The sequence below is a fragment of the Euleptes europaea genome, chromosome 7, assembly GCF_029931775.1.
Source record: "Euleptes europaea isolate rEulEur1 chromosome 7, rEulEur1.hap1, whole genome shotgun sequence".
NCBI lineage: Eukaryota > Metazoa > Chordata > Lepidosauria > Squamata > Sphaerodactylidae > Euleptes > Euleptes europaea.
In genome coordinates, this window is record NC_079318.1 from 81,434,813 (window position 1) to 81,449,250 (window position 14,438).

Genomic DNA, 14,438 nt, shown 5'->3' on the forward strand with positions numbered 1-14,438 from the left:
GTTTCACCTTATCACTCTGCAGATCGTCTAATGGCTTAGCTCGGGCCTGTGGTAGACCCCCTCCTGAAGTCAGCAACATGGGGGCATAGAGTGTTGAAGGGGGAGAAAGAGGGCGACTGCTAACTAGCATGACGGCAACGCAGCTGGAGGAATGACATCTTATTTTAGAACAGTAGCTATGTTGTGGGGGGAGAGTTCCAACTGCAGTATACAGAGATGTGGTTTCCCCAGTTCATGCATGACTCCTGTGTAGCAACAGGAGAGACTGGGGATCAAGAGTATAGTTATACTCACTGTAACTTCATGCTGGCTATAGCAGTATCTGTTGCATTTCTGTCTGTCATACAGTCTTGGGAGACACAGGAAGGACAAGATGGGAAGCAATCCAATCACCCATTGTAAGTGTTGTTTGTATGGTGCCATCCCTGCCTCTGTACCTGTCTACAGGTACACAAGGACAATGACACATATCCGTCTGGATATTTTTTCCTGTGTGCTCAGCAGGGACCAGTGAGTGAATGACTGAGTGCCACACACTCGTGTTGGAGACCTTATCCTTAGATGGCGGCCCCCTTGATGTCCAGATCTGGTGATTCACCTGTTGCTGGTCACTAATCCCATGGAAGGAGTTGTCCTTCAGAATGGGATGCTGTTGTTCAGCCACAAACGTATGGGGATTTATGACCAGTAGGAGCTGAGTGCATATGTATTGTGTCCCATTGGTGACCAACATTGCTACACCCTGTTGACTGACTATGGTTAAGATCACATGAAGCTTTCCCACACTAAGGAGGAGGAGGAGAAGAGTTGGTTTTTATATGCTGACTTTCTCTACCACTTAAGGGAGAATGAAACAAGCTTACAATCACCTTCCCTTCCCCTCCCCACAACAGACACCCTGTGAGGTAGGTGGGGCTGAGAGAGTGTGACTAGCCCAAGTTACCCAGCTGGCTTCATGTGGAGGAGTGGGGAAACAAATCCAGTTCACCAGATTAGCCTCTGCCGCTCATGTGGAGGAGTGGGGAATAAAACCTGGTTCTCCAGATCAGACTCCACCTCTCCAAACCACTGCTCTTAACTTATACACCATGCTGGGTAGAGTGGGAGACATATGCTGGAGTCATGCTTTGAGGTATGGCCTCCTCTGTCTCTATGGTGAACCTCCTTGTGTTCTGGTTAACTGCATAGGGAGGAGTTTGCAGGAGCAATGTTCCAGTTTTAGAGGGAGGGTCTGGATATCTTGGGTGTGGACAGCAGTGAATGGTGTGGGGCAGGGTGTATGGATGCCATCCCTGCTTGCTGCTGCTTCCACAGCAGGGCATCTCTTCATGCCCCCTGTGTGGAAACTGCCTAAGTTATGAGGTTAACTGGAGAGGGGGGCTCTGAGAAGACCCATATTAGCAATGGGAACTTTCTGCACTGTTGTTGTCCAGTCACATATACACTGGTGGGATCTGTACTGGCAGCAATAGACCAAGAAAAGGATCTTGGAGTGGGAGTGGATCGCCCGGTGAAGATGTCAACCCAGTGTGCGGCTGCTGTGAAAAAGGCAAATTTCACCCTGGCCATAATTAGACGAGGAATAGAGAATAAAACTGCTGCTGGGGAGAGCGGCGTTTTGGGAGGGAAGGAACCTCAGCAGGATTATAATGCCATAGAGTCCACCTTCTGAAGCAGCCATTTTCTCCTGGGGAACTGATCCCAATCATCTGGAGATCAGTTGTAATTACAGGAGATCTCCAGGCCCCACCTGGAGGTTGGCAACCCTAGTCCAGTCCTAGCTAGTCAGAACCCAAGGTGGTGTGTCTGCAGGAGTGAAAAAAAGCAGAGCTCACCCAAGGAGACCAGGAAGAGGTGGACAAGGGTATCCTTCCTAATGGTGAGGGAGACATCGGACACAAGGGCAGCACTGAAGTGGGATGGAGTCTACCCAGCCAAAATGGCAGCTTCCAGTAATCAGGCAACGCACTATAGCTGGCTTCAGACCCAGACTGAGCTCTTATTTATTTCCATAGAGATATATAATTTTTATGTCGCCTGTCAGCGTTCAGCTCTTGAGGCAGTGAACAAAGCAATAATTAATCTAATAGCAACACGATCGGTAAAACAACAATTAAAGTTCAAATTAAAAACTGTTTAAAAAACCGATCCGATTAGCAGCAGGTAATTAGAATTGACTAAAATATGTAGCAGGAGATTTTAAAAGCAGCAGGAAAAGAACCTTGCGGTTTAAAAGAGGAACTGTGGTTGAGAAGAGGGTCGTGGTGGCGTTAAACCAACATGAGTTGGTTTGCCAGTTGAGCCCCTCTTTGGAAAAGCCAGATTTGGAAAGAAAAGAGGGGGCCCCTACTTATTCTGGGAAAAGAAAAAACTTTTTCACCTGGCTCCTAAACGAGAAGGTACTAGGCAAATGGCAGTGGGGAGGATGTTCCACAGGTAGGATGCCACTACTGCGATCTTTTTCACTTCTGTGAATGGGAGCTCACCAAGAGAGATCTAGGTGCAGATCTTTAGTGCAAGGGTAGCATCATATTGGAGGAAGGAGCCCTTGGTGTGCCTCGGTCCCAGACAGCGTAGGGCTTTAAAGATGAGCACCAGGACTTTGAATTGTGCTTGGAAACTAATCAACAGTTTGCAAGATGTGTTTTCTGCAGGTGTAGCATTCAGCAACCTTATTGCTGCATTCTGCCCTAATAGAATGTTTTTAACAGTCTCCCAAGTCAGCTCCACTTACGATGTGTTACAGTATTCAAGCATGGATGAAATCATAATAGTGCCAATAGGATAATTGGCCAAATGTTGCTTTTTCAAAGGGGGAATCCCTGGCAAACTAAATAAAGTTGGTTTAATATCATACCCAACATAGATTAACTTCAATGAGCATCTCTATAGTAGCAGATTAACTTCAATGAGCATCTCTATAGTAGCAGATCCAATGTCACCCATCAAAGCTGCAAACACAATTTTCCGGGGGAGTGCCAACCCCATCAGAACAGGCTGACTCCTGATTCCTCAACTGGCACCAGTATTAAGCAACAGCTCCTGAGTCTTGTCTTGATTGAGCTTCAGTTTATTGGACATCATCCAGCCTAATACTGACTCCACCAGTTCAGAACTTCTACTGCCTCTCTTGAAAAGGAGAAATAGAGGAGTGTGTTGTCAGCATTTACCTCTAAATCTTCAGACAACTTTTCCCAGGGATTTCATGTAGATGTTAAAAAGCATAGGGGACAAGATCAGACCTCTGGGACCCCACAACATTAGTGTCACAATCACGAAGAAACACCCTAGCACCACCTTCTGGTACTGGTCAGCCAGGTGGGAAGGGAACCAGCAGAATGTAGGACCACCAATACCCATTTCAGATAAAAGGAGGAGGAGGAGAATTGGTTTTTATACCCTGCTTTTTCTCTACCTTTAAGGAGTCTCAAAACAGCTTACAATTGCCTTCCCTTCCTCTTCCCGCGACAGACACCTTGTGAGGTAGGTGAGGCTGAGAGAGTTCTGTGACTGGCCCAATGTCACCCAGCAGACTTCAAACCAGATTAGTGTCAGCCGCTCTTAACCACTACCCCACACTGGCTCTCCAACTGGACCAGAAAGATACCATGAATCAAAAGTGACAGGTGGCACTATACCAGTAGAATCAACCGAATCTCCCTCCCCATGTCTTTCTTCTTAATCAGTCAGGGGGACATAGGAAGTATGGGTCTTAAAACCTGATTGACATGATTCATCTCCTCCATGAAAGCATGGAAATGAACAGCCACCACTCGTTCAAATGCTTTGATATTAAAAGAGAGAGAGAGATGTTTGCCATCAATCAACATTAGCTAGGTCTAAGGTGCACTTTTCATGCCAGCCTCCTTCAAGACAGTCAAAATGACAACCTCCTTAAATTAAGCATTAACCACTTGCTGGAGCCAGCTAGTCACACATACCTAGCAAACCGAACTAGGTCAAGAAGGCCAAGAATCGAGCATAGATGGGGTAGGCTGAACCTCCCTAAGCAAGTTGTCCACGTACTCAGGCTGCAATTGCTGAAAGTCATGACCATTTATGCTTCATCATTAGCAGGGCATTCCAGGCTGAATTGCCCTCCATATTTTTTTGAGGTTTTCATGGTGAACCGTCATTCAGGAAGTGACTGCGAAGCCGGTGCATATCTGCGTCACATTTCTTAAGAGCCCCCTTAACGCCACCTTTTGTGTTTGCTCCATCCCCACCTTGAAGAATCCCCTCAAGGAAGCATGCAAAATCACAGCTGCACGTTAAGCTATGCACACGGTGGTTGCTAATGGCTATGCAAACAGGAACGAAGGAGCAGGCAAGTGGGGGGGTGGAATGTCTCCTTCTGCATCGGGACCGTGAATAGGCATTTTAAAGGTTGTATTTTTAAAAAAGAGCTTTGAGCAAGCATCAAAATTGACTCTGCATAAATGGCCCTGGATGCAATTCTGACTGAACCATGCTCTGATAACATTCTGTAATAACCCACAATGTGCCTTCAAGTATTCTGTCAGATCTTCCTGGGGACTGCTGAGAGCCATTATGGGCCCCCGGACCTGCCCCCTCCCCATGACCCAGATCCAAATCATGGGTATAATTTTGTAGTTTTACATTTGTGCATGCTTACATATATATACCAATATAAAAACACTTCTTACATCTGTAAGTGGCTGTAGTTCACAACCCTTGAAGTAGTAACTCAGTGGGTGTTAACTGGAAGATAGGATTGTGCTGTGAGTCCGTATATGAGTAATGTCTAAGTAATTATGTTTTGCAGTTGTATAACATTTCCTGTCTTCAGAGTGCCTCACATACCTTCACAATGCAGGGACATATAGTTCCAGAATGGTAGCTGTGAATCTGTTGAAGCAAAACACACACAGGAGCGTTGTAGCATCTTAAAGGTACAGTTGCGAACTTCCAGATGCAGCCTGGAGAGCTCGCAGAATTACAGCTGTTCTCCAGACTACTGAGATTGGTTCCCCTGGATAAAATGGCTGCTTTGGAGGGTGGGCTCCATGGCATTAATACTGTGCTGAAGTCCCTCCCCTCACCCCACCCTTTCCAGGCTCCACTCTGGTTGGTATTTCCCAAACAGGAGTCAGCAACCCAATAGCACATTGTTCTTGCAATAGTTTAAGCTAGAATAAAGACTCCCATTTATCCATGGTGCTCTGGCTACCATGAACATCTATATGAACATTCATGCTTTCCTTTGTCTCTTCCTGTGCTCCCTGTGTTGTATTCCCCATCCTGTATTCTAGATTGTATGTTTCTTTGGAGGAAGGGATGCCTTTCTTTGTCTCTTTCTCTCTGCTTGCATAACTCTATAAAGCACCATGTACATGGATAAATAATGAATATTAGTAATATATAGAGACTAGTATAGTGTTCTGAGTCATCTGGAAGAACCCCAACATTCTGACAACCCATTGAGTTAGTTAATAAGGGCTTAATATGCATCTTCTGTCCATCTATCTAAGGCAGGGGTCGGCAAACTCATTAGTCAAAAGAGCCAAATATCAACAGTACAACGATTGAGATTTCTTTTGAGAGCCAAATTTCTTAAACTTAAACTATATAGGTAGGTACACTGTTTATTAACTTAATAAACTTTAATTGAAGTTTTAAGTCTTAATTAAACTATAGGTACACTGAATAAAACTTGATATCATACTTAATAGTGATCTTATTTATTGATAAAAATTAAATTGTAAGTCCCTGCCATTTCCCCCTCCCCGTCCGGAGTCCTCGTCTGGAGGCCTGGTCTACCGCCATAAAAGCCTATTGGTAGACCTGGCCTCCGGCTGAATCCCATTGGGAGGCCAGGTCTACCCATTGGCTTTCTTGGCAGTAGACCTGGCCTCCGGAGGCCCATAGAAGCCAGTGGGTAGACATGGCCTCCCAATGGGACTCAGCCAAAGGCCAGGTCTACCAAAGGAAGCCCATCCCGCCCAACAGCTGATAGGCGGGGGGGCCAGGAACCGTCGAGCCGCCCGCCCAGCAATCGCGCAGCTAGAGGGGAGGCTTTAGCCTCCCAACCATTGAGGGCAAGGGAAAGGGGGACCCGGCCATTCTCCATGGTGGGGGGAGAAGACAGTGCACCTGCTCGCCTGCTCTCTCTCTCAGGCGCGCCGGCTCCGCAGCCCGGCTGCCGGTGTGAGCGGGCGCAAGAGCAGGGGCTCCGAACCAAGTTCGGAGAGCCGCACTCAACGAGCCAAAGAGCCGCATGCGGCTCTGGAGCCGCAGTTTTGAGACCCCTGATCTAAGGTCATTTACACATGGGTACTTTAACTAATGTTTGCCCCCAGTCTTGGTTGTTCCTTGGAGCTATGCATGAGTTTTCCGTCCGTTAGAGATGACCTTGCTGCCAGCCCTCGCAATGTCCGGTTCTTCCCATTCCTCTGTTAACCTGACTGTTCCATCTTCCCTGAGCAAAGCCTGGGTGAAATCCCCATGCATAAGGCAAAGTGCAGGGCACCAAGCTTGGTTTCTCTCATAGCCAATTACAAAGCAGCATGTCCAGAGTCGGGGACTGAAATATTTCCGGGCAGCTTTCTGAGCAGAAGAATTTTTTTAAAAAACTGAGGCTTGGATTTCTCCCCCGCCCCTTTCAGATTGCTCCGTTTTTTATGTTGTTGTTCTTAAAATGCTTTTTTATGTGGCAATTGGGTTTGTGGGGGGGATTTTGTCTCACAGTAAGCACTACAAGTAAGCCAATTACAAAGCAGCATTTAAAGGGGCGGGGACTTGCTTTGAGCTTGGAGGCTGCTGGTACAGAGATTCCCAGCTGGAAAGTGTGGGTCCAGCGAGTAACAAACCTCAAGTAAAACTCCCATTCATAAATGACCTAAGTTCTCTGCAGCACTTCTTATAGGCGTTTGCAGCCTCTGTTTGGCTTGGTCTCACAACTCTGTGTGAATTGGATCACAATGAACCCCATTTCACAGATGGGAAGGCAAGCAGAGCAGCTTGTCCTGTGACAATATCAGGATAGACCCAAGTTTCCTTGATCCAAGTAGTAAATTCACAAGTTTAAATTTCCCATCAGTAAAACAAGTAGGATTCAGTAGGGCTGGACGGGGCACATGCCGAAGTCTCTCAAGCAGCCCTACAGCACCTCTTATCCAGACCCCAAACATGTCCAGTGGGGGTGAGCTGAACATTGACCTGGAGCGCACATCACATTCCTACATGTGCGTGTACGCAGGCACATACTTTCTCTCTGCGCTGTCTCTTCATGCTCACCCCCAACGGGGCTAGCCGTCCTTCCTGGTTTCAGCAACCGTCTAACTCCCTGCCTGCAGCTCAGGCCATTTTTAATGCAGCGACAGTTTGAGGGACAAGATAAAAACCTGGCTCTTTTCTGAAATTGAATCGACTTGGCCTGCAACCCCCCCTCCCTCCCCCATTTTCTTCCTTCCTTCCTGAAGGGGCCTGGACTGCAAATGGCTTTCAATGACACAATGATTGTGGGAGGGAAGGAAGAGGAAAAGACAGCAAAATTTGTTTCCCATGCGCCAGAGGATGGCAAGTTAATTGGCAGGTGTCAGGGGGAGAGGGACATTTCACTGGGTAGAGTCACATCAGCTGTGCATATACAAGGGATGGGGGTTGGCGGAGGGAGTTTTGCACGGTCCGGAGGCAGTGAAATAGCCACTCAAAGCGCAGCAAATGGAGCTCCCTGCCTGTCTCCTTCTCCGGCTTGTTGTGCTTTAGGCTGTCTGAATTGCATAGGCATCTGGAAGGAGAGCGGTTGGAACTTGGAGCCAGGATTTCTACATTTCATAGCGGCATTGGGCAGGAATGAGACTGGGAGGGGCGATCGAACTTCTCCTAACTCAGCTTTGTGCCTGTGAAAACTGAAACATATTGACTCCTCCTAAGAGGTATTTTTCACAACATTCCTTCTTATGGGTGCTGCAGGATTTAGGAACTTTAGAAGAAGAAGAAGAAGAAGAAGAGTTGGTTTTCATATGCCGACTTTCTCTACCACTTAAGGGAGAATCAAACCTGCTTACAATCACCTTCCCTTCCCCTTCCCACAACAGACACCCTGTGAGGTAGGTAGGGCTGAGAGAGTGTGACTAGCCCAAGGTCACCCAGCTGGCTTCGTGTGGAGGAGTGGGGAAACCAGGCCGGTTCACCAGATTAGAGTCCACCGCTCCAAACCCCCACTCTTAACCACTACACCAAAGTGGATTTTGTTTTTAAAAATTGTTTTTAATGGCAAGATTTTAAATTTACATGAAATGACTAGTAACTGCAAGTTGTGAGCATGATGTACATAGATGCACCGCACAACCCCATCTGTCACGTGGATGGGTCTACTCTGTTGTTTCTATCTTCTGTACAGTGCCTAGCACGCTGTTAGCAAATAATCTTACAGAATCAGAGGTGTGTGGGAAATTAGGGGGGCCGTTCATGCTCATAGGAGGTCTGTGGTTCTCACAGGACCCTTCGCCCTCTCCCCTCTCATCTCCAGGGAAAGAGGAGTTTGTGGCCACGTTCAAGGGTAACGAATTCTTCTGCTACGACCTGTCGCACAACCCCATCCAGAGCAGCACCGACGAGATCACCCTGTCCTTCCGCACCCTGCAACGCAACGGCCTGATGCTCCACACCGGAAAGTCGGCGGACTATGTCAACCTGTCGCTCAAGAGCGGCGCCGTCTGGCTGGTCATCAACTTGGGCTCGGGGGCCTTCGAGGCGCTGGTGGAGCCCGTCAACGGCAAGTTCAACGACAACAGTTGGCATGACATCCGTGTGACCAGAAACCTGCGCCAGGTGAGTGGGCCGCCTCCTGCGGAGCTTCTTGCTGAGGGCAGTGGTGGAGGTGATAGGAGGAGGCAAAAGGCCTGGACTTTGGGGATGGGGCCCTTTCTGGGGGCAAGAATGGTGAACTGGGTTGTTGGGGTTGCTGACTATGCATTTCTCCTGCTCTCCAGACACCACCCAGAGTATAGCTCTGCCCTACCACCCAAAAACATAATTCTTCCTTCTCCCTCCCCACAAAACATTGAGTTATCCCTACGTCAGGGAAAGCAATGAGAATCTCAGGGAGGGGGTTTAGAACTCAGCTGGACAGCCAGCTTGGAGCTTGGTTACAGGGTTAAATTAGAGCCAGAATTTTTCCTGTCCCAGGTTGGTTCCAGAAGATATGGGCGCTGCAGGGGAGAGGCTGTTGGGACTTCGGTCTGACGCTTCGTTTCTTAAAGGGAAGCTGTGGGGACTCGAGCTTGAGTCGTTAGGCCCCTTCAATGTGTGAAGACAGGTGCTGGTTCCTCAAAGACACGCTGCGTATGCTCAAAGGCAGCCCGAGCCAAGAACTGACCTGAAAGCACATGGGAGGCTTAGCTGAGCCTCTGCTCCGGCCCTCTTAAGGCCCTCCTTCCCATGTCAGGCCGAGCCAGTAAGAGTCTGGACTCCATGCCCCCTCTCCCGGCTTTCGTTCTACTGCCCAATCCGGTGCTGTCTGCACCATAATATAATATAATAATTTGTTAATATGGTCACTGACTAGCAGAAAAAACAGCCACACAACAGATAATAAGAAAACCACAACAGCTACTACTGCTACTACAAATAATGTAAGCCTAAAAATTACATATTACATGTATGAATAAAATTTATATAATCATCGCATAACTTGATGTGACCCCCTTAATATTTTGAGTAATAAAATATTTCTGTTACTTTTATCCTGTCAGGGTGCGACGTATTTTAATAGCTGCAGCGCAGAATTTAGCAGTCAAGAGTGTAAGCTGTGATTTTGCATCAGTTAGGAGCTTCTTAACCAGAAACTCATCTGGTTGGTCAGGGAAAGTGTTAAGCAAAGGGGAAAGAACCCTTGTACGGACTTCTTGGTAGAATGGAAAGCAGATCAAGACATGTTCTGGAGTTTCTATATCCCCTGACCCACAAGGGCAAAGTGTCTGCACCAGTATCTCTCTTCTTCCTCCGTCTTCTGCTGCACTGCACAGTTGTTCTCTTAACTGTGGCCCCTCCTCTCTGGACTGCCCTGCCTTGCAGCAAGCGTCTGTTTGTGCTGGGGAGAGAGGGACGTACCCACACGCTCCTCCCGCTGCCGCAGCCTCTACGTTTACCCAGTTTGGCAGCTTCCAGCTAAGCATCTTTTTATATCCAGGGCCGTGCGATGCCATGGTAGTGTGGTTGGTGCCAAGGTGACACAGAAAAGGCCCTCTCCCTCCCAGCCATTGCCATTTGCCTCCATCATGAGCGGCTTCTGGCAGGTCCAACCACACGTACACACACACACACACCGTGCCTTTCTGCTTTTAACCATAGAACATAGACACACAGAGCTGGAAGGGACCTCAAGGGTCATCTAGTCCAGCCTCCTGCACAACACAGGAAATTCACAACTACCTTCCCGCAGTGACCCCTGCTCTATGCCCAGATGGAGGCAAAAAACCTCCAGGATCCCTGTGCCAATCTGGCTTGGACGAAAATTCCCACCTGTCCCTAAAGCGGCAATCAGCATTACCCTGGGCATGTAAGAAGGAGCCACGAAAGCCAAGCACTGACGCAACCCTTCCTGCCCTCCCTCTCATGATCTGCCTAAGTTCACAAAATCAGCACCGCTGTCAGATGGCCATCTAGCCTCTGCTTAAAAACCTCCAAAGAAGGAGAGCCCACCACCTCCCGAGGAAGCCTGTTCCACTGAGGAACCGCTCTGTCAGGAAGTTCTTCCTAATGTTTAGCCTTCATTAAGAGCCAGCGTGGTTTAGTGGTTAAGAGCAGTGGTTTGGAGCAGTGGACTCTGATCTGGAGAACCGGGTTTGATTCCCCACTCCTCCACATGAGCGGTGGAGGCTAATCTGGTGAACTGGATTTGTTTCCCCACTCCTACACACAAAGCCAGCTGGGTGGCCTTGGGCTAGTCACAGCTCTCTTAGAGCTCTCTCAGCCCCACCTACCTCACAGGGTGTCTGTTGTGGGGAGGGGAAGGGAAGGTGATTGTAAGCCGGTTTGAGTCTTCCTTAAGTGGTAGAGAAAGTCGGTATATAAAAACAACCAACTCTTCTTCTTCTTAAGTCACAGCAGCAAGTTTTTGTTTTTGCATGGTCCCAACTCCTGGTATGTTCCAGATGCCATTTTATCTTACAAAGCTGCAAAGTGTTTGGGCCTTTGCATATCCAACAAAGCTTTTTGCAAGTGGTACCAAGGCAATATTTTAGTCCATGGCACACCCCCGTATTATTTATTTGCTTAGTATATGTTTATCCTGCCCTGCCTCCAAGGTGCTCAGAGCACGCTTGCAGGATTTCCTCTCTCTTCCATTTTATCCTCACAACAACCCTGTGAGGTAGGTTACACTGGGAGAGAGTGACTGGCCCAAGGGCAGTCATGGCTTCATGCCAAAGTGGGGATTTGAAGCTGGGTCTCCCAGGCCCTAGTCTGGCATTCTGACCACCACAGCACACTCACTCTATGCGGGGACGTTGCCACCACTGCTTAGGAAAGGAAGGAGAGCCATTTTGATATCAGATGTGTTTGGTCTTCCATTTGCTTTATGAGCAGTGGAAATACATCTGATTTAAACATCTTCCGTGCAAATGGTTTGGGAGGCTTCTGCTTCCTGGGTTATTTCCTGAGGTCCCAAGGGTTTGTCAACATTACACTGAATACTCCCTTGGCATTTTATTAAAATAGCGCCTGAAGTTCCTGTCCTAAACAGGTTTACTAGGATTCCAACAGGAAGTACACTTCTGGCCTGACCATAGGCATGTTTGCTCTGAAATAAGGTCACGCTGCATTCAGTGAAGCTTGAGTAAACGTGCATAGGACCGTAATTTTAAATTACACTAAGCAGACATTTAACAAGACAATTGTGTCTACAGATATTTCAAAAAGTCGTAATTACTGTTAGATAATTGGCAATAAATGGCTGGAGCTGCTTTGCTGGCCAGTAAATAGATGCCTCCCAATTAATAAAATATCAGCTGTTTTAAGCACTGCAACCATTCTACCTGTCATGGCTTCCCTTCTAGGAATGTTGGGAGTTGTAGTTCTTTTGAAGAGGCAAGAGAATGAGTACTATTCTCATGCAACTACACTTCCCTGGGTTCCTTGGAAGGGAGATTTGACAGACAAACCAATGTAAAATTGGTTTAGGTTGCACGTACCTTCTGTGAGAATGAAACTGCTGTCTGTGACTTAGCAACATTTTCGATGCTCCCAGATATGCTTGTCAGTGCTGTGTCAAGAAGCATTCCAGGAAATTCCTCCACATTTATGTTTGGGTTTGATTCCTGAGGCAGAATATTAGGGTTGCCAGGTTCCTCTTTGCCAACGGCAGGAGGTTTTGGGGGTGGAGCCTGAGGAGGGTGGGGTTTGGGGAGGGGAGGGACTTCAATGCCATAGAGTCCAATTGCCAAAGCAACCATTTTCTCCAGGTGAACTGATCTCTATCGGCTGGAGATCCGTTGTAATAGCAGGAGATCTCCTGCCACTGCCTGGAAGTTGGCAACCCTACAGAATATGGGCTTTTCTGTTGCATAGGTTTCATAGGGGGGGAGGTGAAGGAGGAAAGTGTTTACTGAAGGTGGCTTCTTGAAGAGCAGCAAAGAAAAGCTGTGGGGGGTTTCTGTTAAGTCGAGTTGCCAACCTGCAGGTAATAGCTGGAGATCTCCTGCTGTTACAACTGATCTCCAGCCGATAGAGATCAGTTCACCTGGAGAAAATGGCCGCTTTGCCTATTGGACTCTATGGCATTGAAGTCCTCTCCCCAAACCACGCCCTCCTCAGCCTCCGCCCCCAAAACCTCCTGCCGGTGGCAATGAGGGACCTGGCAACCCTATGCGGGGCTGTATCCTGAACCCCATTAATAGAGGGAGTTGTTTATCCCATCCCCCTTTCTCTGCATGGTGTCTGGACTACAGGGGACCCCACAGCCCTCTTGTTAACTTCACAGAATATGGCTTGCTGTGTAGGCCTCAGCACTTCTGAGGACCACAAACACAAAAGTAATGTTGTGAATATAGAGGGTGATGTCGGGGTGGAAGATTGAGAGGGTGTGGGGGAGGGTGTAGGGAAGAAGGGGGTCTTTGTTCTGTGAATCCTAAGGGCAGTGCTAAGTCTTGTTCTGTGAATTTTATGAGGTCTCCACAGACCTCTCCCAGCAGGATTGAATGGGGTGGGAACGAGTGAGACAGGTTCGCAGTTAAAAGTGAAATGGTGCCCATTTGGAAAGATCTCAGTAGGGAGGTTGATGGCGAGGGACACAGGGTGTGTGTGTGTTTAAGCGCAGTGCTTAATTTCTGAAATAAGCAGCACAAAGTTTGTGTGAACACCCAAGCCCTGCCCTCTAATTGCAGTGGTTTTGTGGCTGCTTGTGATGAAAGGCACTCTGCACAATGTTCAGAGACACTCTTGTTTCTTCACACGTTCCAGAGGTATGGGGGCAGGTCAAATGGACCATTAGAAGGATGCAGGTCAAGGGTGCAAGAACAGCACAGACGTTCTTCAAGAGGCAGCTGGTTGAATCATAGGGAATACAATGGCATTTTATGTAGGGACATTTTCCCGCTGTCACACCCCCGACTGTCTCAGGGTTTGCTTCTAATTATGCATGCCTTTTCCGCCGGTCAGTGGTCGCCTCGCTCTCGTTTTGCCCGCATTTTCCAGATTCTGGCTAAAATAGCATCTGGAAAACCCCGGCAAAATGTGAGGGGAGAGCGAGGCGACCTCTGACCGGTGGAAAAGGCATGCATAATTAAAAGGAAGCCCCGAAGCAGTCGGGGAAACATCCCTGCATAAATGGCCGAAGAGTGCTTCTGAGCATGTGCAGGGTTTTTTCCCCTCACCCTTGAGTTCACATATGAATGTGTGTGTGTATAAGTTTTCTAGATGGCCAAAAGTGGTGGTTCCCATGGAGACAGCGGATGGAGACCCTGTGGGGTGCTAAGCTAGTACTCTAGGGCCAAGGAGGGTGAACAGCTTGCCCCACACTGCTGTTGGGGTTCACAGAACTGGGCTCCCCAGTGCCTGCTCTCTGCTAACCCCTTACTCTTTTCTTCTCCTCTTTGTGCCAAGAACTGCAAGTGCTCGACAGGGCTTTTATCCCTCTGGGACGGACAGGGAAAACAGCCTCCCTGCCCCCAAATACCTCTGGCTGCTCCCTCTCTCCCCAGAGCCACTCGGATGTCACCCCTCACCTGCCAGCAGCAGCCTCCAACAAGCCCCACGGCCACGGTCCCACCCCCCAGACACACACCTCCGCTGGAAACACCCCAGCCGGGGCCCGCCCTCCTCTCCCCTCCTTCCTCTCTGAACTGGCTGCCTAGGAATTACTAATACTGCTAACATGGGCCTTGCTTTTTTTCCTCCATCCTCCCACCCCCTCACCCCCCACCCTCCCACCCCCCAAACCACCTTGTTAGAGATTGCGTTGGCAACTTTTGTCG

At 48.4% G+C, this 14,438-nt stretch overlaps 1 protein-coding gene across 11 annotated transcripts in view; it reads left to right on the forward strand.

Annotated features, from left to right (window-relative positions):
* Positions 1 to 14,438, forward strand: part of NRXN2 (neurexin 2) — a 393,602-nt gene that overhangs the window by 123,551 nt on the left and 255,613 nt on the right. For 8 of the 11 annotated variants that reach the window (XM_056852311.1, XM_056852313.1, XM_056852316.1 and 5 more), the window contains one exon: positions 8,495 to 8,796. In XM_056852311.1, coding sequence (XP_056708289.1) covers positions 8,495 to 8,796 — 302 coding nt within the window. Of the gene's footprint in view, positions 1 to 8,494; positions 8,797 to 14,438 lie in introns of those variants that run through there. The other 3 variants (XM_056852308.1, XM_056852310.1, XM_056852307.1) reach the window with 1 other exon arrangement.